We start from the raw sequence: 23,972 nt of genomic DNA on the forward strand, positions 1-23,972 counted from the left end.
CCACACACACCACACACACACACCACACACAACGACACACACACACACACCACACACACCACACACACCACACACACCACACACACACCACACACCACACACACACCACACACACACCACACACACACAACACACACCACACACACCACACACACCACACACACCACACACACACCACACACACCACACACACGACACACACACACACACCACACACACCACACACACCACACACACATCTCACACACACACCACACACACCACACACACACACCACACACACCTCACACACACCACACACACACACACCACACACACCACACACACACCACACACACCACACACACCACACACACCACACACATCACACACACACACTACACACACACCACACACACACCACACACACCACACACCACACACATCACACACACACACACACACCACACACACACCACACACACCACACACACCACACACCACACACACACACACACACACCACACACACCACACACACCACACACACCACACACACACCACACACACCACACACACACACCACACACACACCACACACACACCACACACACCACACACCACACACCACACACCACACACACCACACACACCACACACACACCACACACACCACACACACCACACACACCACACACACACCACACACACCACACACACACACCACACACCACACACACACCACACACACACACACACACACACACCACACACACCACACACACAGACAAATGCCCCGCGTGTAGTCACACTCGCTGGTCCGTGGCGTTCCTCACCCCTCATCATCTGCAGGAGACTCAGGGGTGGAGGCTGGAGGCCACCAGCGGTGGCTGGCGACTTTAGAAGTCTGTCAGTGGTGGTGTGGCCGTCGCTCAAGCTGCCTGGCTCCTGGCATCGAGAGAGAGAGAGACAGGGAGAGAGGTGGGGTAGAGATAGAGAGACGTCTCAATCAGTCACTCACTCAGTCACTCAGTCACTCACTCAGTCACTCAGTCACTCACTCAGTCACTCACTCAGTCACTCAGTCAGTCAGTCACTCAGTCAGTCAGTCACTCACTCACACATCCACTCACTCACTCAGTCACTCAGTCAGTCACTTAGTCACTCACTCAGTCACTCAGTCAGCCACTCACTCACCCAGTCACTCACTTAGTCACTCAGTCACTCACTCACACATCCACTCACTAACACATCCACTCACTCACTCAGTCACTCAGTCAGTCACTCAGTCAGTCAGTCACTTACTCACTCAGTCACTCAGTCAGTCACTCACTCAGTCACACATCCACTCACTCACTCAGTCACTCACTCAGTCACACATCCACTCACTCACTCGGTCACTCATTCAGTCACTCACCCACTCACTCGCTCACTCACTCACTCAGTCACTCAGTCAGCCACTCACTCACCCAGTCACTCACTTAGTCACTCACTCAGTCACTCACTTAGTCACTCACCCACTCACTAAGTCACTCACTCAGTCACTCATCCACTCACTCATCCACTCACTCACTCAGTCACTCACTCACACATCCACTCACTCACTCAATCACTCACTCAGTCACTCATCCACCCACTCACTCACTCACTGATCCACTCGTCCACTCACTCATTCACCCACCCACTCATTCACCCACCCACCGACTCACTCACTTTCTCTCTCACCCACCCACCCACTCACTCCCTCACCCACCCACTCACCCACCCACTTACTCACTCACCCACTCACCCACCCACCCACTCACTCACCAACCCACCCACCCATTCACTTACTCATTCATCCACCCACCCACTCACCCACCCACTCACTCACCCACCTACTCACTTACCTACTCACCCACCCACCCACTCGCCCGCTCAATCACTCACCCACTCACCCACCCACTCACCCACCCACCAACCCACCCATCCACTCACCCACCCATTCACTTACTCATTCACCCACCCACTCACCCACCCACTCACCTACCTACCCACCCACGCACTCACCCACCCACGCACCCGTTCACTCACTCTTTCACCCACTCAACCACTCACCCACCCACCCACTCACCCACCCACCCACTCACCCACCCACTCACTCACCCACCCACCCACTCACTCACCCACCAACCCACTCACCCACCCACTCACCCACCCACCCACTCACTCACCCACCCACCCACTCACCCACCCACCCACCCACTCACCCACCCACCCACTCACCCACCCACTCACCCACCCACTCACTCACTCACCGACCCACTCACCCACCCACCCACTCACCCACTCACCCACCCACTCACTCACTCACTCACCCACCCACCCACCCACTCACTCACCCACCAACCCACTCACCCACCCACTCACCCACCCACCCACTCACTCACCCACCCACCCACTCACCCACCCACCCACTCACCCACCCACTCACTCACTCACCCACCCACCCACCCACCCACTCACCCACCCACCCACCCACCCACTCACCCACCCACTCACTCACTCACTCACTCACCCACCCACCCACCCACTCACTCACCCACCCACTCACCCACCCACCCACCCACTCACCCACCCACTCACTCACCCACCCACTCACTCACCCACCCACCCACCCACTCACTCACCCACTCACTCACTCACCCACTCACTCACCCACTCACTCACTCACTCACCCACCCACCCACTCACCCACCCACCCACTCACTCACTCACCCACCCACTCACTCACCCACCCACCCACTCACCCACCCACTCACTCACCCACTCACCCACCCACCCACCCACTAACCCACCCACCCACCCAGCCACCCTCACCTCCTCTCTGACCATGTGACGTGGAAAGAGGAAGTATGGGCAGTGACGAGAGCACGCAGCTCGCCCCAGCCACCAGGAACCCCAACTACCCACCCACCCACCCACTCACCCACTCACCCACTCACCCACCCACCCACTCACTCACCCACTCACTCACTCACTCACCCACCCACCCACTCACTCACCACCCACTCACTCACTCACCCACCCACTCACTCACCCACCCACTCACTCACCCACCCACCCACTCACCACTCACCCACTCACCCACCCACCCACTCACCCACCCACTCACCCACCCACCCACTCACTCACCCACCCACCCACCCACTCACTCACCCACTCACTCACTCACTCACCCACCCACCCACTCACTCACCCACCCACTCACCCACCCACGCACTCACCCACTCACTCACTCACCCACCCACCCACCCAGCCACCCACTAACCCAGCCACCCACCCAGCCACCCACTCACCCAGCCACCCACTCAATCACTCACTCACTCACCCACTCACTCACTCACCTACTCACTCACCCACTCACTCACTCACCCACCCACTCACCCACCCACCCACTCACTCACTCACCCACCCACCCACCCACTCACCCACTCACCCACCCACCCACCCAGCCACCCACTCAATCACTCACTCACTCACCCACTCACCCACTCACTCACCCACTCACTCACTCACTCACCCACCCACCCACTCACTCACCCACCCACTCACCCACCCACGCACTCACCCACCCACCCACCCACTCACCCACCCACTCACCCACTCACCTGCTCTCTGACCATGTGACGTGGAAAGAGGAAGTATGGCAGTGACGAGAGCACGCAGCTCGCCCCCAGCCACCAGGAACCCCAACTACCCACCCACCCACCCACTCACCCACTCACCCACTCACCCACCCACCCACTCACTCACCCACTCACTCACTCACTCACCCACCCACCCACTCACTCACCCACCCACTCACTCACTCACCACCCACTCACTCACTCACCCACCCACTCACTCACCCACCCACTCACCCACTCACCCACTCACCCACCCACCCACTCACCCACCCACTCACCCACCCACCCACTCACTCACCCACCCACCCACCCACTCACTCACCCACTCACTCACTCACTCACCCACCCACCCACTCACTCACCCACCCACTCACCCACCCACGCACTCACCCACTCACTCACTCACCCACCCACCCACCCAGCCACCCACTAACCCAGCCACCCACCCAGCCACCCACTCACCCAGCCACCCACTCAATCACTCACTCACTCACCCACTCACTCACTCACCTACTCACTCACCCACTCACTCACTCACCCACCCACTCACCCACCCACCCACTCACTCACTCACCCACCCACCCACCCACTCACCCACTCACCCACCCACCCACCCAGCCACCCACTCAATCACTCACTCACTCACCCACTCACCCACTCACTCACCCACTCACTCACTCACTCACCCACCCACCCACTCACTCACCCACCCACTCACCCACCCACGCACTCACCCACCCACCCACCCACTCACCCACCCACTCACCCACTCACCTGCTCTCTGACCATGTGACGTGGAAAGAGGAAGTATGGCAGTGACGAGAGCACGCAGCTCGCCCCAGCCACCAGGAACCCCAACTACCCACCCACCCACCCACTCACCCACCCACCCAACCACCCACTCACCCACCCACCCACTCACCCACTCACTCACCCACCCACTCACTCACCCACTCACCACTCACTCACTCACTCACCCACCCACCCACTCACTCACCCACCCACTCACTCACCCACCCACTCACCCACTCACCCACTCACCCACCCACCCACTCACCCACCCACTCACCCACCCACCCACTCACTCACCCACCCACCCACCCACTCACTCACCCACTCACTCACTCACTCACCCACCCACCCACTCACTCACCCACCCACTCACCCACCCACGCACTCACCCACTCACTCACCCACCCACCCACCCACTAACCCAGCCACCCACCCAGCCACCCACTCACCTCCTCTCTGACCATGTGACGTGGAAAGAGGAAGTATGGCAGTGACGAGAGCACGCAGCTCGCCCCAGCCACCAGGAACCCCAACTACCCACCCACCCACTCACCCACCCACCCACTCACCCACCCACTCACTCACCCACCCACCCACTCACTCACCCACCCACCCACCCACTCACTCACCCACCCACTCACCCACCCACCCAGCCACCCACTCACCTGCTCTCTGACCATGTGACGTGGAAAGAGGAAGTATGGCAGTGACGAGAGCACGCAGCTCGCCCCAGCCACCAGGAACCCCAACTACCCACCCACCCACCCACTCACCCACCCACTCACCCACCCACCCACCCACTCACTCACTCACCCACCCACTCACCCACTCACTCACTCACTCACCCACCCACTCACCCACCCACCCACTCACTCACTCACCCACCCACTCACACCACCCACTCACCCACTCACCCACTCACCCACCCACCCACTCACCCACCCACTCACCCACCCACTCACCCACCCACCCACCCACTCACTCACCCACCCACCCACTAACCCAGCCACCCACCCAGCCACCCACTCACCTGCTCTCTGACCATGTGACGTGGAAAGAGGAAGTATGGCAGTGACGAGAGCACGCAGCTCGCCCCAGCCACCAGGAACCCCAACTACCCACCCACCCACCCACTCACCCACCCACCCAGCCACCCACTCAATCACTCACTCACTCACCCACTCACTCACTCACCTACTCACTCACCCACTCACTCACTCACCCACCCACCCACTCACCCACTCACCCACTCACCCACCCACCCACTCACTCACCCACTCACTCACTCACTCACCCACCCACCCACTCACTCACCCACCCACTCACTCACTCACCCACCCACTCACTCACCCACCCACTCACCCACCCACCCACCCACTCACCCACCCACCCAGCCACCCACTCACTCACTCACCCACCCACCCACCCAGCCACCCACTAACCCAGCCACCCACCCAGCCACCCACTCACTCACCCACCCACCCACCCACTAACCCAGCCACCCACCCAGCCACCCACTCACCTGCTCTCTGACCATGTGACGTGGAAAGAGGAAGTATGGCAGTGACGAGAGCACGCAGCTCCCCCCAGCCACCAGGAACCCCAACCACCCACCCACCCACCCACTCACCCACCCACGCACTCACCCACCCACTCACTCACCCACCCACCCACTCACTCACCCACCCACTCACCCACCCACCCACTCACCCACCCACTCACCCACCCACTCACCCACCCACCCACTCACCCACCCACCCACTCACCCACCCACCCACCCACTCACTCACCCACCCACTCACCCACTCACCCACTCACCCACTCACCCACCCACTCACCCACCCACCCACCCACTCACTCACCCACCCACCCACTCAATCACTCACTCACTCACTCACCCACTCACCCACCCACCCACCCACTCACCCACCCACTCACTCACCCACCCACCCACCCACTAGCCCAGCCACCCACCCAGCCACCCACTCACCTGCTCTCTGACCATGTGACGTGGAAAGAGGAAGTATGGCAGTGACGAGAGCACGCAGCTCGCCCCAGCCACCAAGAACCCCAACCACCCACCCACCCACCCACTCACCCACCCATTCACCCACCCACCCACTCACTCACCCACTCACTCACCCACCCACCCACTCACTCACCCACCCACTCACCCACTCACCCACTCACCCACCCACCCACTCACCCACCCACTCACCCACCCACCCACTCACCCACTCACCCACCCACCCACCCACTCACCCACCCACCCACCCAGCCACCCAGCCACCCACCCAGCCACCCACTCACCCACTCACTCACTCACCCACCCAGCCACCCACCCACTCACTCACCCACTCACTCACCCACTCACCCACCTACCCACTCACTCACCCACCCACCCACTCACTCACTCACTCACCCACTCACCCACCCACCCACCCACTAGCCCAGCCACCCACCCAGCCACCCACTCACCTGCTCTCTGACCATGTGACGTGGAAAGAGGAAGTATGGCAGTGACGAGAGCACGCAGCTCGCCCCAGCCACCAGGAACCCCAACTACCCACCCACCCACCCACTCACCCACCCACTCACCCACCCACCCACCCACTCACTCACTCACCCACCCACTCACCCACTCACTCACTCACTCACCCACCCACTCACCCACCCACCCACTCACTCACTCACCCACCCACTCACTCACCCACCCACTCACCCACTCACCCACTCACCCACCCACCCACTCACCCACCCACTCACCCACCCACTCACCCACCCACCCACCCACTCACTCACCCACCCACCCACTAACCCAGCCACCCACCCAGCCACCCACTCACCTGCTCTCTGACCATGTGACGTGGAAAGAGGAAGTATGGCAGTGACGAGAGCACGCAGCTCGCCCCAGCCACCAGGAACCCCAACTACCCACCCACCCACCCACTCACCCACCCACCCAGCCACCCACTCAATCACTCACTCACTCACCCACTCACTCACTCACCTACTCACTCACCCACTCACTCACTCACCCACCCACCCACTCACCCACTCACCCACTCACCCACCCACCCACTCACTCACCCACTCACTCACTCACTCACCCACCCACCCACTCACTCACCCACCCACTCACTCACTCACCCACCCACTCACTCACCCACCCACTCACCCACCCACCCACCCACTCACCCACCCACCCAGCCACCCACTCACTCACTCACCCACCCACCCACCCAGCCACCCACTAACCCAGCCACCCACCCAGCCACCCACTCACTCACCCACCCACCCACCCACTAACCCAGCCACCCACCCAGCCACCCACTCACCTGCTCTCTGACCATGTGACGTGGAAAGAGGAAGTATGGCAGTGACGAGAGCACGCAGCTCCCCCCAGCCACCAGGAACCCCAACCACCCACCCACCCACCCACTCACCCACCCACGCACTCACCCACCCACTCACTCACCCACCCACCCACTCACTCACCCACCCACTCACCCACCCACCCACTCACCCACCCACTCACCCACCCACTCACCCACCCACCCACTCACCCACCCACTCACCCACCCACCCACCCACTCACCCACCCACCCAGCCACCCACTCACTCACTCACCCACCCACCCACCCAGCCACCCACTAACCCAGCCACCCACCCAGCCACCCACTCACTCACCCACCCACCCACCCACTAACCCAGCCACCCACCCAGCCACCCACTCACCTGCTCTCTGACCATGTGACGTGGAAAGAGGAAGTATGGCAGTGACGAGAGCACGCAGCTCCCCCCAGCCACCAGGAACCCCAACCACCCACCCACCCACCCACTCACCCACCCACGCACTCACCCACCCACTCACTCACCCACCCACCCACTCACTCACCCACCCACTCACCCACCCACCCACTCACCCACCCACTCACCCACCCACTCACCCACCCACCCACTCACTCACCCACCCACTCACCCACTCACCCACTCACCCACTCACCCACCCACTCACCCACCCACCCACCCACTCACTCACCCACCCACCCACTCAATCACTCACTCACTCACTCACCCACTCACCCACCCACCCACCCACTCACCCACCCACTCACTCACCCACCCACCCACCCACTAGCCCAGCCACCCACCCAGCCACCCACTCACCTGCTCTCTGACCATGTGACGTGGAAAGAGGAAGTATGGCAGTGACGAGAGCACGCAGCTCCCCCCAGCCACCAGGAACCCCAACCACCCACCCACCCACCCACTCACCCACCCACGCACTCACCCACCCACTCACTCACCCACCCACCCACTCACTCACCCACCCACTCACCCACCCACCCACTCACCCACCCACTCACCCACCCACTCACCCACCCACCCACTCACCCACCCACCCACTCACCCACCCACTCACCCACCCACCCACTCACCCACTCACCCACCCACCCACCCACTCACCCACCCACCCACCCAGCCACCCAGCCACCCACCCAGCCACCCACTCACCCACTCACTCACTCACCCACCCAGCCACCCACCCACTCACTCACCCACTCACTCACCCACTCACCCACCTACCCACTCACTCACTCACCCACCCACCCACTCACTCACTCACTCACCCACTCACCCACCCACCCACCCACTAGCCCAGCCACCCACCCAGCCACCCACTCACCTCCTCTCTGACCATGTGACGTGGAAAGAGGAAGTATGGCAGTGACGAGAGCACGCAGCTCGCCCCAGCCACCAGGAAGCCCAACCACCAGGCCCCGATCCACTCAGGGTCCCCCAGGGATACTCCTGGGGGACCCTGGGGGCCTACAGGGGGTGGGGGGAGTGGGGGTGGGATTGGGATGAGTGGGGGGAGTGGGGGGAGTGGGGGGAGTGGGTGGGGGGGTGGGGGGAGTGGGGGTGGGGAGTGGGGGGTGAGTGGGAGGTGAGGGGGGGTTGAGTGGGTGGTGAGGGGGGGTGAGTGGGGGGTGAGTGAGGGGTGAGAGGGGTGAGAGGGGGTGAGAGGGGGGGAGTGGGGGTGGGTGGGGGGTGAGTGTGGGGTGGGTGGGGGGTGAGTGGGGGGTGAGTGTGGGGTGAGTGGGGGGTGAGTGTGGGGTGAGTGTGGGGTGAGTGAGGGGTGAGTTTTGGGTGAGTGTGGGGTGAGTGTGGGGTGAGTTTTGGGTGAGTGTGGGGTGAGTGTGGGGTGAGTTTTGGGTGAGTGGGGGTGAGTTTTGGGTGAGTGGGGGGTGAGTGGGGTGAGTGTGGGGTGAGTGTGGGGTGAGTAGGTGGTGAGTGTGGGGTGAGTAGGTGGTGAGTGGGGTGAGTGTGGGGTGAGTAGGTGGTGAGTGTGGGGTGAGTTTTGGGTGAGTGTGGGGTGAGTGGGGGGTGAGTGTGGGGTGAGTGTGGGGTGAGTAGGTGGTGAGTGTTGGGTGAGTGTGGGGTGAGGGGTGAGTGTGGGGTGAGTGGTGGGTGAGTTTTGGGTGAGTGTGGGGTGAGTGTGGGGTGAGTGTGGGGTGAGTGTGGGGTGAGTGTGGGGTGAGTGTGGGGTGAGTGTGGGGTGAGTAGGTGGTGAGTGTGGGGTGAGTGTGGGGTGAGTAGGTGGTGAGTGGGGTGAGTGTGGGGTGAGTAGGTGGTGAGTGTGGGGTGAGTGTGGGGTGAGTGTGGGGTGAGTGTGGGGTGAGTTTTGGGTGAGTGTGGGGTGAGTGGGGAGTGAGTTTTGGGTGAGTGGGGGGTGAGTTTTGGGTGAGTGTGGGGTGAGTTTTGGGTGAGTGTGGGGTGAGTGTGGGGTGAGTGTGGGGTGAGTGTGGGGTGAGTGTGGCGTGAGTGTGGGGTGAGTGTGGGGTGAGTGTGGGGTGAGTGTGGCGTGAGTGTGGGGTGAGTGGGGGGTGAGTGTGGGGTGAGTGTGGCGTGAGTGTGGGGTGAGTGGGGGGTGAGTAGGTGGTGAGTGTTGGGTGAGTGGGGTGTGAGGGGTGAGTGTTGGGTGAGTGGGGGGTGAGTGTGGGGTGAGTGGGGTGTGAGGGGTGAGTGTTGGGTGAGTGGGTGGTGAGTGTGGGGTGAGTGGGGGGTGAGTGTGGGGTGAGTGTGGCGTGAGTGTGGGGTGAGTGGGGGGTGAGTAGGTGGTGAGTGTTGGGTGAGTGGGGTGTGAGGGGTGAGTGTTGGGTGAGTGGGGGGTGAGTGTGGGGTGAGTGGGGTGTGAGGGGTGAGTGTTGGGTGAGTGGGTGGTGAGTGGGGTGAGTGTGGGGTGAGTGTGGGGTGAGTGTGGGGTGAGTAGGTGGTGAGTGGGGTGAGTGTGGGGTGAGTGTGGGGTGAGTGGGGGGGGGGTGAGTGGGGTGAGTTTTGGGTGAGTGGTGGGGTGAGTGGGGGGTGAGTGGTGGGTGAGTGTGGGGTGAGTGTGGGGTGAGTGGGGGGGGGGTGAGTGGGGTGAGTTTTGGGTGAGTGGTGGGGTGAGTGGGGGGTGAGTGGTGGGTGAGTGTGGGGTGAGTGTGGGGTGAGTGTGGGGTGAGTGTGGGGTGAGTGTGGGGTGAGTGGGAGGGTGAGGGGTGGGGGGTGAGGGGTGGGGGCTGTACCCCCTGCTGGGTAGCGGTTGAAATCGACGTAGTAGCGGAGGGTGGCGGATCCCAGCAGGAATGCGAGGGCCGGGCCAACTACGCTGATGGCAAACAGCACCCCTACACACACACAGGGTGGGTGGGTTAGTGGGTGGGTGGGTGGGTAGGTGGGTGGGTGGGTGGGTGAGTGAGTGAATGGGTGTGTGGGTGAGTGAGTGAGTGGGTGAGTGAGTGGGTGGGTGAGTGAGTGAATGGGTGAGTGAGTCAGTTGGTGAGTGAGTGGGTGGGTGAGTGAGTGGGTGGGTGGGTGAGTGAGTGGGTGAGTGAGTGGGTGGGTGGGTGAGTGAGTGGGTGAGTGAGTGGGTGGGTGAGTGAGTGAGTGAGTGGGTGGGTGAGTGAGTGAGTGGGTGGGTGAGTGAGTGAATGGGTGAGTGAGTCAGTTGGTGAGTGAGTGGGTGGGTGAGTGAGTGGGTGAGTGAGTGAGTGGGTGGGTGAGTGAGTGAGTGGGTGAGTGAGTGGGTGGGTGAGTGAGTGGGTGGGTGAGTGAGTGAATGGGTGAGTGGGTGAGTCAATTGGTGAGTGAGTGGGTGGGTAACTCCACGGGTCTCTTGATGACCCTGCCCACCCCCCCCCCACCACCCCCCCACCACCCCCCCACCACCCCCCCACCACCGCCCCCACCCACCCAGGTAGAAGGGGCTGTTGGCGTTGCTCGCGAAGTCGTCCACGAAGGAGATTCCCAGCGGCTGAACGGGGGCGGCGCCAACGCCCAGCAGCAGCTGTGACGTCATCAGCATCGTCACAACGCGGCCACGCACGTCGGCGTCGTGCCCCGCCCCCACGCCGGGCCCCGCCCCCAACCACCGCGCCCCTCCCCCGCCCGAGACGTTGCTCGCGGGCGGGCAGCGAGGAGGGGGAGGAGCCAGGGGCGACGTCATCGCGGATGGGCGGCAGAGGTCGCTGTGGGCCGAGGAGTCTGAACAGGTGGGGGGGGTAGGGGGACGAGTAGCTGGGTGGGTGAGTCAGTGGGTGAGTGGCTGGGTGGGTGAGTGGCTGGGTGAGTGAGTCAGTGGGTGAGTGGCTGGGTGGGTGAGTGGCTGGGTGGGTCAGTCAGTGGGTCGGTGAGTCAGTGGGTGAGTGGCTGGGTGGGTGAGTGGCTGGGTGAGTGAGTCAGTGGGTGAGTGGCTGGGTGGGTGGGCGAGTGGCTGGGTGGGTGAGTGGCTGGGTGGGTGAATCAGTGGGTGAGTGGCTGAGTGGGTGAGTCAGTGGGTGAGTGGCTGAGTGGGTGAGTCAGTGGGCGAGTGGCTGAGTGGGTGAGTCAGTGGGTGAGTGGCTGAGTGGGTGAGTCAGTGGGTGAGTGGCTGAGTGGGTGAGTCAGTGGGTGAGTTGCTGAGTGGGTGAGTCAGTGGGTGAGTGGCTGGGTGGGTGAGTCAGTGGGTGAGTGGCTGGGTGGGTGAGTCAGTGGGTGAGTGGCTGTGAGTGGGTGAGTCAGTGGGTGAGTGGCTGGGTGGGTGAGTCAGTGGGTGAGTTGCTGAGTGGGCGAGTCAGTGGGTGAGTTGCTGAGTGGGTGAGTCAGTGGGTGAGTGGCTGAGTGGGTGAATCAGTGGCTGAGTGGGTGAGTCAGTGGGTGAGGGGCTGAGTGGGTGAATCAGTGGCTGAGTTGGTGAGTCAGTGGGTGAGTGTCTGGGTGTGAGAGTCAGTGGGCGAGTGGCTGGGTAGGTGAGTGAGTAGGTCAGTGGCTCAGTGGGTGAATCAGTGGCTGAGTGTCTGAGTCAGTGGGTGAGTTGCTGAGTGGGTGAATCAGTGGCTGGTTGTGCAAGTCAGTGGGTGAGTGTCTGGGTGGGTGAGTGTCTGGGTGGGTGAGTGGCTGGGTGTGTGAGTCAGTAGGTGAGTCAGTGTGTGAGTGGCTGGGTGAGTGGCTGGGTGGGTGAGTCAGTGCGTGAGTGTCTGGGTGGGTGAGTGGCTGGGTGGGTGAGTGGCTGGGTGTGTGAGTCAGTGGGTGAGTGGCTGGGTGGGTGAGTGGCTGGGTGTGTGAGTCAGTGGGTGAGTGGCTGGGTGTGTGAGTCAGTGTGTGAGCCAGTGGGTGAGTCAGTGGGTGAGTCAGTGGTTGAGTCAGTGGGTGAGTGGCTGGGTGAGTGGCTGAGTGTGTGAGTCAGTGGGTGAGTCAGTGGGTGAGTGGCTGGGTGTGTGAGTCAGTGTGTGAGTCAGTGGGTGAGTGGCTGGGTGGTTGAGTCAGTGTGTGAGTCAGTGTGTGAGTCAGTGAGTGAGTGTCTGGGTGTGTGAGTTAGTGGCTGGGTGGGTGAGTCAGTGGGTGAGTCAGTGGGTGAGTGGCTGAGTGGTTGAGTCAGTGGGTGAGTGTCTGAGTGGGTGAGTTAGTGGCTGGGTGGGTGAGTCAGTGGGTGAGTGGCTGAGTGGTTGAGTCAGTGGGTGAGTGTCTGGGTGGGTGAGTGGCTGGGTGGGTGAGTTAGTGGCTGGGTGGGTGAGTCAGTGGGTAAGTGGCTGGGTGGGTGAGTCAGTGGGTGAGTGGCTGGCTGGGCGAGTGTCTGGGTGGGTGAGTTAGTGTCTGGGTGGGTGAGTCAGTGGGTGAGTGGCTGGGTGGGTGAGTGGCTGAGTGGGTGGGTGAGTGGCTGGGTGGGTGAGTCATTGGGTGAGTGTCTGGGTGGGTGAGTCAGTGTGTGAGTCAGTGGGTGAGTGGCTGGGTGTGTGAGTCAGTGGGTGAGTGTCTGGGTGGGTGAGTAGCTGGGTGTGTGAGTCAGTGGGTGAGTCAGTGGGTGAGTGGCTAAGTGGCTGAGTCAGTGGGTGAGTGGCCAAGTGGCTGAGTCAGTGGGTGAGTGTCTGGATGGGTGATTCAGTGGGTGAGTGTCTGGGTGGGTGAGTTAGTGGCTGGGTGGGTGAGTGTCTGGGTGGGTGAGTCATTGGGTGAGTGGCTGAGTGGGTGGGTGAGTGGCTGGGTGTGTGAGTCAGTGGGTGAGTGGCTGGGTGTGTGAGTCACTGGGTGAGTGGCTAAGTGGCTGAGTCAGTGGGCGGGTGTCTGGGTGGGTGAGTGGCTGGGTGAGTGAGTTAGTGGCTGGGTGGGTGAGTCAGTGGGTGAGTCAGTGGGTGAGTGGCCTGGTGGGTGAGTGGCTGAGTGGGTGGGTGAGTGTCTGGGTGGGTGAGTCAGTGTGTGAGTGGCTGAGTCATTGGGTGTGTGGCTGAGTCAGTGGGTGAGTGTCTGGGTGAGTGTCTGGGTGGGTGAGTCAGTGGGTGAGTGTCTGGGTGAGTGGCTAAGTGGCTGAGTCAGTGGGTGAGTAGCTGGGTGAGTGGCTGAGTGGCTGAGTCAGTGGCTGAGTGGCTGAGTCAGTGGGTGAGTGGCTGAGTCAGTGGGTGAGTCAGTGGGTGAGTGGCTGAGTCAGTGGGTGAGTGTCTGGGTGAGTGTCTGGGTGGGTGAGTGTCTGGGTGAGTGTCTGGGTGGGTGAGTCAGTGGGTGAGTCAGTGGGTGAGTGGCTAAGTGGCTGAGTCAGTGGCTGAGTAGCTGGGTGAGTGGCTAAGTGGCTGAGTCAGTGGCTGAGTGTCTGAATGTCCGAGCCTCTGTCTCGCTCGATATTTGTCCCCCGGCTGACGTCCGGTGCCGCTCACTGGGGGCTTGCCCGTGACCCCCGCCTCCACCACCGCCTCCACCACCGCCACCACCGCCACCACCGCCACCACCGCCACCACCGCCACCACCACCGCCGTGTGCGTAGGGAGGGGTGAGGAAGTGAGGCAGCGCCGAGAGGAAGGCCGCGAGGCCGATGAGGAGGCCCCCCGTGCCGATGAGCCGAGGGCGGTGAAGGCGCCCTCCGAAGTAGCTCACGAAGACGATGAGGAGCAGGTTGCTGATCTACGCAGGGGGGTAGGGGGCACGGGCTGTCAGCGGTAGCGAGTAGCGGGGCTGTAGGGGGCAAGTGCTGTCAGCGGTAGCGAGTAGCAGGGGTGTAGGGGGCATGGGCTGTTAGCGGTAGCGAGTAGCGGGGGTGTAGAGGGCAAGGGCTGTTAGCGGTAGCGAGTAGCAGGGGTGTAGGGGGCATGGGCTGTTAGCGGTAGCGAGTAGCGGGGGTGTAGGGGGCAAGGGCTGTTAGCGGTAGCGAGTAGCGGGGGTGTAGGGGCAAGTGTGGTTAGCAGTAGCCAGTAGCAGGGCTGTAGGGGGCAAGTGCTGTTAGTAGCAGCGAGTAGCAGGGCTGTAGGGGGCAAGTGCTGTTAGCAGTAGCGAGTAGCAGGGGTGTAGGTGGCAGGGGCTGTTAGCGGTAGCGAGTAGCAGGGGTGTAGGTGGCACGGGCTGTTAGCGGTAGCGAGTAGCAGGGCTGTAGAGGGCAAGTGCTGTTAGCGGTAGCGAGTAGCAGGGGTGTAGGGGCAAGTGCTGTTAGCTGTAGCGATTAGCAGGGGTGTAGGGGGCAAGTGCTGTTAGTAGTAGCGAGTAGCAGGGCTGTAGGGGGCAAGTGCTGTTAGTAGTAGCGAGTAGCAGGGGTGTAGGTGGCACGGGCTGTTAGCGGTAGCGAGTAGCAGGGGTGTAGGTGGCACGGGCTGTTAGCGGTAGCGAGTAGCAGGGGTGTAGGGGGCATGGGCTGTTAGCTGTAGCGAGTAGCAGGGGTGTAGGGGCAAGTGCTGTTAGTGGTAGCGAGTAGCAGGGGTGTAGGGGGCAAGTGCTGTTAGTAGTAGCGAGTAGCAGGGGTGTAGGGGGCAAGTGTTGTTAGTAGTAGCGAGTAGCAGGCGTGTAGGGGGCAAGTGTTGTTAGCAGTAGCCAGTAGCAGGGCTGTAGGGGGCAAGTGCTGTTAGAAGTAGCGAGTAGCAGGGGTGTAGGGGGCAAGTGCTGTTAGTAGTAGCGAGTAGCAGGGGTGTAGGGGCAAGTGTTGTTAGTAGTAGCGAGTAGCAGGGGTGTAGGGGCAAGTGCTGTTAGCTGTAGCGATTAGCAGGGGTGTAGGGGGCAAGTGCTGTTAGTAGTAGCGAGTAGCAGGGGTGTAGGGGCAAGTGTTGTTAGTAGTAGCGAGTAGCAGGGGTGTAGCGGCAAGTGCTGTTAGCTGTAGCGAGTAGCAGGGGTGTAGGGGGCAAGTGCTGTTAGTAGTAGCGAGTAGCAGGGGTGTAGGGGGCAAGTGCTGTTAGTGGTAGCGAGTAGCAGGGGTGTAGGGGGCAAGTGTTGTTAGTCGTAGCGAGTAGCGGGGGTGTAGGGGGCAAGTGCTGTTAGTAGTAGCGAGTAGCAGGGCTGTAGGGGCAAGTGCTGTTAGTAGTAGCGAGTAGCAGGGGTGTAGGGGGCAAGTGTTGTTAGTGGTAGCTAGTAGCAGGCGTGTAGGGGGCAAGTGTTGTTAGCAGTAGCCAGTAGCAGGGCTGTAGGGGGCAAGTGCTGTTAGAAGTAGCGAGTAGCAGGGGTGTAGGGGGCACGGGCTGTTAGCGGTACCGAGTAGCTGAGCTGTAGGGGCAAGGGCTGTTAGTAGTAGAGAGTAGCAGGGCTGTAGGGGGCAAGTGCTGTTAGTAGTAACCAGTAGCAGGGCTGTAGGGGGCAAGTGCTGTTAGTAGTAGCGAGGAGCAGGGATGTAGGTGGCAAGTGCTGTTAGTAGTAGCGAGTAGCAGGGCTGTAGCGGGCAAGGGCTGTTAGCGCTAGCGAGTAGCAGGGCTCTAGGGGGCAAGTGCTGTTAGTAGTATCTAGGAGCAGGGCTGTAGGGGCACGGGCTGTTAGTAGTAGCGAGTAGCAGGGCTGTAGGGGGCAAGGGCTGTTAGCGCTAGCGAGTAGCAGGGCTGTAGGGGGCAAGTGCTGTTAGTAGTAGCGAGTAGCAGCGCTGTAGGGGGCACGGGCTGTTAGCGGTAGCGAGTAGCAGGGCTGTTAGGGTGCACGGGCTGTTAGCGGTAGCAAGTAGCAGGGGTGTAGGGGCAAGTGCTGTTAGTAGTAGCGAGTAGCAGGGGTGTAGGGGTCAAGTGCTGTTAGTAGTAGCGAGTAGCAGGGGTGTAGGGGCAAGTGCAGTTAGTAGTAGCGAGTAGCAGGGCTGTAGGGGGCAAGTGCTGTTAGTAGTAGCGAGTAGATGGCTGTAGGGGCAAGTGCTGTTAGCAGTAGAGAGTATCAGGGGTGTAGGGGCAAGTGCTGTTAGTCGTAGCGAGTAGCAGGGGTGTAGCGGCAAGTGTTGTTAGTAGTAGCGAGTAGCAGGGCTGTAGGGGGCAAGTGTTGTACACTCATATACCCATAAAGACACTCATAGACTCATAGAGACCCATAGAGACCCCATAGACACCCATAGAGACTCCCCTAGAGACTCATAGAGACCCATAGAGACCCCATAGAGACCCATAGAGACCCCCATAGAGACCCACAGAGACCCCCATAGACACCCATAGAGACCCATAGAGACCCCATAGACACCCATAGAGACCCCATAGAGACTCATAGAGACCCCCATAGAGACCCACAGAGACCCATAGAGACCCCCATAGACACCCATAGAAACCCCATAGACACCCATAGAGACCCCATAGAGACCCCATAGAGACCCCATAGAGACCCCATAGACCCCCATAGACCCCCATAGAGACCCACCCCCTACCTCATTGACACTGGATATGAACCCCGACGTGCTACTTGACAGGCCTTAGGTACACACAGACTCATAGAGACCCCTATAGAGACCCATAGAGACCCCCTAGAGACCCATAGAGACCCCCATAGAGACCCCATAGAGACCCATAGAGACCCATAGAGACCCATAGACACCCATAGAGACCCCCTAGAGACCCACCCCCTACCTCATTGACACTGGATATGAACCCCGACGTGCTACTTGACAGGCCTTAGGTACACACAGACTCATAGAGACCCATAGAGACCCCTTAGAGACCCCATAGAGACCCATAGAGACCCATAGAGACCCACCCCCTACCTCATTGACACTGGATATGAACCCTGACGTGCTACTTGACAGGCCGTAGCTACACACAGACTCATAGAGACCCCTATAGACCCCCATAGAGACCCCTTAGAGACCCCATAGAGACCCATAGAGACCCATAGAGACCCATAGACCCCCATAGACACCCATAGAGACCCCTATAGAGACCCCCTAGAGACCCATAGAGACCCACCCCCCTACCTCATTGACACTGGATATGAACCCTGACGTGCTACTTGACAGGCCGTAGCTACACACAGACTCATAGAGACCCCTATAGAGACCCATAGAGACCCCCTAGAGACCCCTATAAACCCCCATAGAGACCCCATAGACACCCTAGAGACTCCCCTACCTCATTGACACTGGATTTGAACCCCGACGTGCTACTTGACAGTCCGTAGCTACACACAGACTCATAGAGACCCCCATAGAGACCCATAGAGACCCATAGAGACCCCCTAGAGACCCCCTAGAGACCCATAGCGACCCCCATAGAGACCCATAGAGACCCATAGACACCCATAGAGACCCCATAGAGACCCATAGAGACCCATAGACACCCATAGAGACCCGCCTAGAGACCCCCATAGAGACCCCCATAGACCCCCATAGAGACTCATAGAGACCCATAGAGACCCGTAGACACCCCTAGAGAGCCCATAGCGACCCCCATAGACCCCCATTGACCCCCATAGACCCCCATAGAGACCCATAGAGACCCCCTAGAGACCCATAGAGACCCATAGAGACTTATAGCGACCCCCATAGACCCCCATAGACCCCCATAGAGACCCCATAGAGACCCATAGAGACCCATGGACACCCATAGAGACCCCCATAGACCCCTATAGAGACCCATAGAGACCCACCCCCTACCTCATTGACACTGGATATGAACCCTGACGTGCTACTTGACAGGCCGTAGCTACACACAGACTCATAGAGACCCCTATAGAGACCCATAGAGACCCATAGACACCCATAGACACCCCTAGAGACCCATAGACACCCATAGAGACCCCCCTACCTCATTGACACTGGATATGAACCCTGACGTGCTACTTGAGAGTCCCTAGCTACACACAGACTCATAGAGACCCCTATAGAGACCCATAGAGACCCATAGACACCCATAGAGACCCATAGACCCCCATAGAGACCCATAGAGACCCATAGACACCCATAGAGACCCACCCCGTACCTCATTGACACTGGATATGAACCCCGACGTGCTACTTGACAGTCCGTAGCTACACACAGACTCATAGAGACCCCTATAGAGACCAATAGAGACCCCATAGAGACCCATAGAGACCCACCCCCTACCTCATTGACACTGGATATGAACCCCGACGTGCTACTTGACAGGCCGTAGCTACACACAGACTCATAGAGACCCCTATAGAGACCAATAGAGACCCCCTAGAGACCCCATAGAGACCCATAGAGACCCATAGACCCCCATAGACACCCATAGACACCCATAGAGACCCACCCCCTACCTCATTGACACTGGATATGAACCCTGACGTGCTACTTGACAGGCCGTAGCTACACACAGACCCATAGAGACCCATAGACACCCATAGAGACCCCATAGACCCCCATAGAGACCCATAGAGACCCCCTAGAGACCCATAGAGACCCATAGAGACCCACCCCCCTACCTCATTGACACTGGATATGAACCCTGACGTGCTACTTGACAGGCCGTAGCTACACACAGACCCATAGAGACCCCCTTAGAGACCCATAGAGACCCATAGAGACCCCTATAGAGACCCCATAGAGACCCATAGAGACCCATAGAGACCCATAGACCCCCATAGAGACCCCTTAGAGACCCCATAGAGACCCATAGAGACCCATAGAGACCCATAGACACCCATAGAGACAAACCCCCTACCTCATTGACACTGGATATGAACCCCGACGTGCTACTTGACAGGCCGTAGCTACACACAGACCCATAGAGACCCCCTTAGAGACCCATAGAGACCCATAGAGACCCCTATAGAGACCCCATAGAGACCCATAGAGACCCATAGAGACCCATAGACCCCCATAGAGACCCCTTAGAGACCCCTTAGAGACCCCATAGAGACCCATAGAGACCCATAGACACCCATAGAGACCCCTATAGAGACCCCATAGAGACTCATAGAGACCCATAGAGACCCATAGACACCCATAGAGACCCACCCCCTACCTCATTGACACTGGATATGAACCCCGACGTGCTACTTGACAGGCCGTAGCTACACACAGACTCATAGAGACCCCATAGAGACCCCATAGACCCCCATAGACACCCATAGAGACCCCCATAGAGACCCATAGACCCCCATAGACCCCTACCTCATTGACACTGGATATGAACCCCGACGTGCTACTTGACAGGCCGTAGCTACACACAGACTCATAGAGACCCCATAGAGACCCCATAGACCCCCATAGACACCCATAGAGACCCCCATAGAGACCCCATAGACCCCCATAGAGACCCATAGAGACCCCCATAGAGACCCATAGACACCCATAGAGACCCATAGAGACCCATAGAGACCCATAGACCCCCATAGACCCCCTACCTCATTGACACTGGATATGAACCCCGACGTGCTACTTGACAGTCCGTAGCTACACACAGACTCATAGAGACCCCCATAGAGACCCATAGAGACCCATAGAGACCCCCTAGAGACCCCCTAGAGACCCATAGAGACCCCCATAGAGACCCATAGAGACCCATAGACACCCATAGAGACTCATAGAGACCCATAGAGACCCATAGACACCCATAGAGACCCCCCTACCTCATTGACACTGGATATGAACCCCGACGTGCTACTTGACAGGCCGTATCGTCGCTCGATTGTCGACAGGCTGCTCTTGAAGTAAGCTGAGACCAGCAGCTGGGACAGCTGCAGCAGACCGTGGCAGCACACGAACGCCTGCGTCACGCGGGCATCATACAGGCATCATACAGGCATCATACAGGCATCATAAAGGCATCATACAGGCATCATACAGGCATCATACAGGAATCATACAGGCATTGTACAGGCATCATACAGGCATCATACAGGCATCATACACGCATCATGCAGGCATCATGCAGGCATCATACAGGCATCATACAGGCATCATACAGGCATTATACAGGCATCATACATGCATTATACAGGTATCATACGGGCATCATACACGCATCATATAGGCATTATGTAGGCATCATACAGGCATCATGCAGGCATCATACACGCATCATATACGCATCATACAGGCATCATACACGCATCATACAGGCATCATACAGGCATCATACAGGCATCATACAGGCATCATACAGGCATCATGCAGGCATCATACACGCATCATATACGCATCATACAGGCATTATACAGGCATCATACAGGCATTATACAGGCATCATACAGGCATCATACAGGCATCATGCAGGCATCATGCAGGCATCATACACGCATCATACAGGCATTATACAGGCATCATACAGGCATTATACAGGCATCATACAGGCATCATGCAGGCATCATACAGGCATTATACTCGAATCATACAGGCATCATACAGGCATTATAAAGGCATCATACAGGCATCATACACGCATCATACATGCATCGTACAGGCATCACACAGGCATCATACAGGTATCATACAGGCATCATACAGGCATCATACAGGCATTATAAAGGCATCATATAGGCATCATGCAGACATCATCTAAACATCGTACAGGAATCATACAGGCATCATAAAGGCATCATACACGCATCATACAGACATCATACAGGCATCATACGGGCATTACACAGGCATCATACAGGCATCATACAGGCATCATACATGCATCATACAAGCATCATACACGCATCATACAGGCATCACACAGGCATCATACAGACATCATACAGACATCATATAGACAACATAAAGCATCATACAGGCATCATACAGGCATTATACAGGCATCATACAAGCATTATACAGGCATCATACACACATCATACATGCATTATACAGGCATCATACAGGAATCATACAGGCATCATACAGGCATCATACATGCATCATACAGGCATCATACAGGCATACAGGCATCATACAGGCATTATACAGGTATCATATGGGCATCATACAGGCATCATACAGGCATCGTACAGGCATCATACACGCATTATAAAGGAATCATACATTCATCATACAGGTATTATACACGCATCATACAGGCATCATACATACATCATACAGGCATCATACAGGCATTATACAGGTATCATATGGGCATCATGCAGGCATCATACACGAATTATACATGAATCATACAGGCTTCATACAGGCATCATACACGTGTCATACAGGTATCATACAGGCATCATACAGACATTATACAGGTATCATATGGGCATCATACAAACATCATACAGGCATCATACACAAATTATACAGGCATCATACAGCCATCATACTGGCATCATACAGGCATCATACAGGTATTATACAGGCATCATACAGGCATCATACAGGCATCATACAGGCGTCATACACGCATCATACAGGCATCATACAGGCATTATACAGGTATCATACAGGCATAATACAGGCATCATACACGCATCATACAGTCATACAGGCATCACAGACATATAGGCATTGTACACGCATCATACACGCAATATAGAGGAATCATACACTCATTATTCAGGCGTCATACAGGCATCATACAGGCATTATACAGGCATCATCCAGGCATTATGCAGGCATTATAGACGCACTATACAGGCATCATACACGCATCATACACGCATTATACAGGCATCATACTGGCATACAGGCAACATACAGGCATCATACACACGTAATACATGCACAATACAGGACTGATACAGTCATCGTACAGGCATCATACAGGCATCATACAGGCATCATACAGGCATCATATATACATCATATAGACATCATATAGACATCATAAGGCATCATACAGGCATCATACAGGCATCATACACGCATCATACAGGCATCATACACGCATCATACAGGCATCATACAGGCATCATACGCGCATCATACAGGCATCATACACGCATCATGCACGCATCATATAGGTATCATACAGGCATCATTCAGGCATTATACAGGTATCATATGGACATCATACAGGCATCATACAGGCATCATACACGAATTCTACAGTCATCATACAGGCATCGTACAGGCATCATACACGCATCATACAGGTAGTATACAGGCATCATACAGGCATCATACACGCATCATACAGGCATCATACACGCTTCATACAGGCATCATACAGGCATCATAGAGGCATTGTACAGGTATCATGCAGGCATAATACAGCCATCATACACGCCTCATCCAGGCATCATACAGGCATCATAGAGGCATTGTACAGGTATCATACAGGTATAATACAGCCATCATACACGCATCATACAGGCATCATACAGGCATTATACAGGCATTATACACGCATCATACAGGCTCTGTACACGCATCATACACGCAATATACAGGCATCATACACGCATTATACAGGCATCATACAGGCATCATACACGCATTATACAGGAATCATACAGGCATCATACACGCATTAAAGAGGCATCATACAGGCATAATACAGGCATCATACAGGCATTATACAAGCATCATACAGGCATTATACAGGCATCATACAGACATACACGCATCATACAGGCATCATACACGCATCATTCAGGCATTATACAGGCATTATAGACGCATTATGCAGGCATCATACAGGCATCATACACGCATTATACAGGCATCATACTGCCATACAGGCATCATACAGGCATCATACACACATAATACAGGCACAATACAGGGATGATACAGTCATCATACAGGCATCATACAGGCATCATACAGGCATCATATAGACATCATATAGACATCATATAGACATCATAAGGCATCATACAGGCATCATACAGGCATCATACAGGCATCATACACGCATCATACAGGCATCATACACGCATCATACAGGCATCATACAGGCATCATACGCGCATCATACAGGCA

At 57.9% G+C, this 23,972-nt stretch overlaps 1 protein-coding gene across 1 annotated transcript in view; it reads right to left on the reverse strand.

The window, feature by feature from the left end:
* The window catches only part of LOC116937505 (solute carrier organic anion transporter family member 2A1), a 44,075-nt gene that overhangs the window by 14,275 nt on the left and 5,828 nt on the right, over positions 1–23,972 (reverse strand). Inside the window, exons 2-6 of the mRNA XM_076064395.1 lie at positions 20,696–20,833; positions 14,608–14,851; positions 11,678–11,968; positions 11,011–11,112; positions 9,121–9,271 (exon numbers count right to left, since the gene is read on the reverse strand). Coding sequence (XP_075920510.1) covers positions 9,121–9,271; positions 11,011–11,112; positions 11,678–11,968; positions 14,608–14,851; positions 20,696–20,833 — 926 coding nt within the window. The remainder of the gene's footprint in view (positions 1–9,120; positions 9,272–11,010; positions 11,113–11,677; positions 11,969–14,607; positions 14,852–20,695; positions 20,834–23,972) is intronic.

Source organism: Petromyzon marinus, unplaced genomic scaffold (assembly GCF_048934315.1).
Source record: "Petromyzon marinus isolate PM22_M1 ecotype Great Lakes invasive population unplaced genomic scaffold, UKy_Petmar_22M1.pri1.0 PM_Scaffold_42, whole genome shotgun sequence".
Taxonomy (NCBI): Eukaryota; Metazoa; Chordata; class Hyperoartia; order Petromyzontiformes; family Petromyzontidae; genus Petromyzon; species Petromyzon marinus.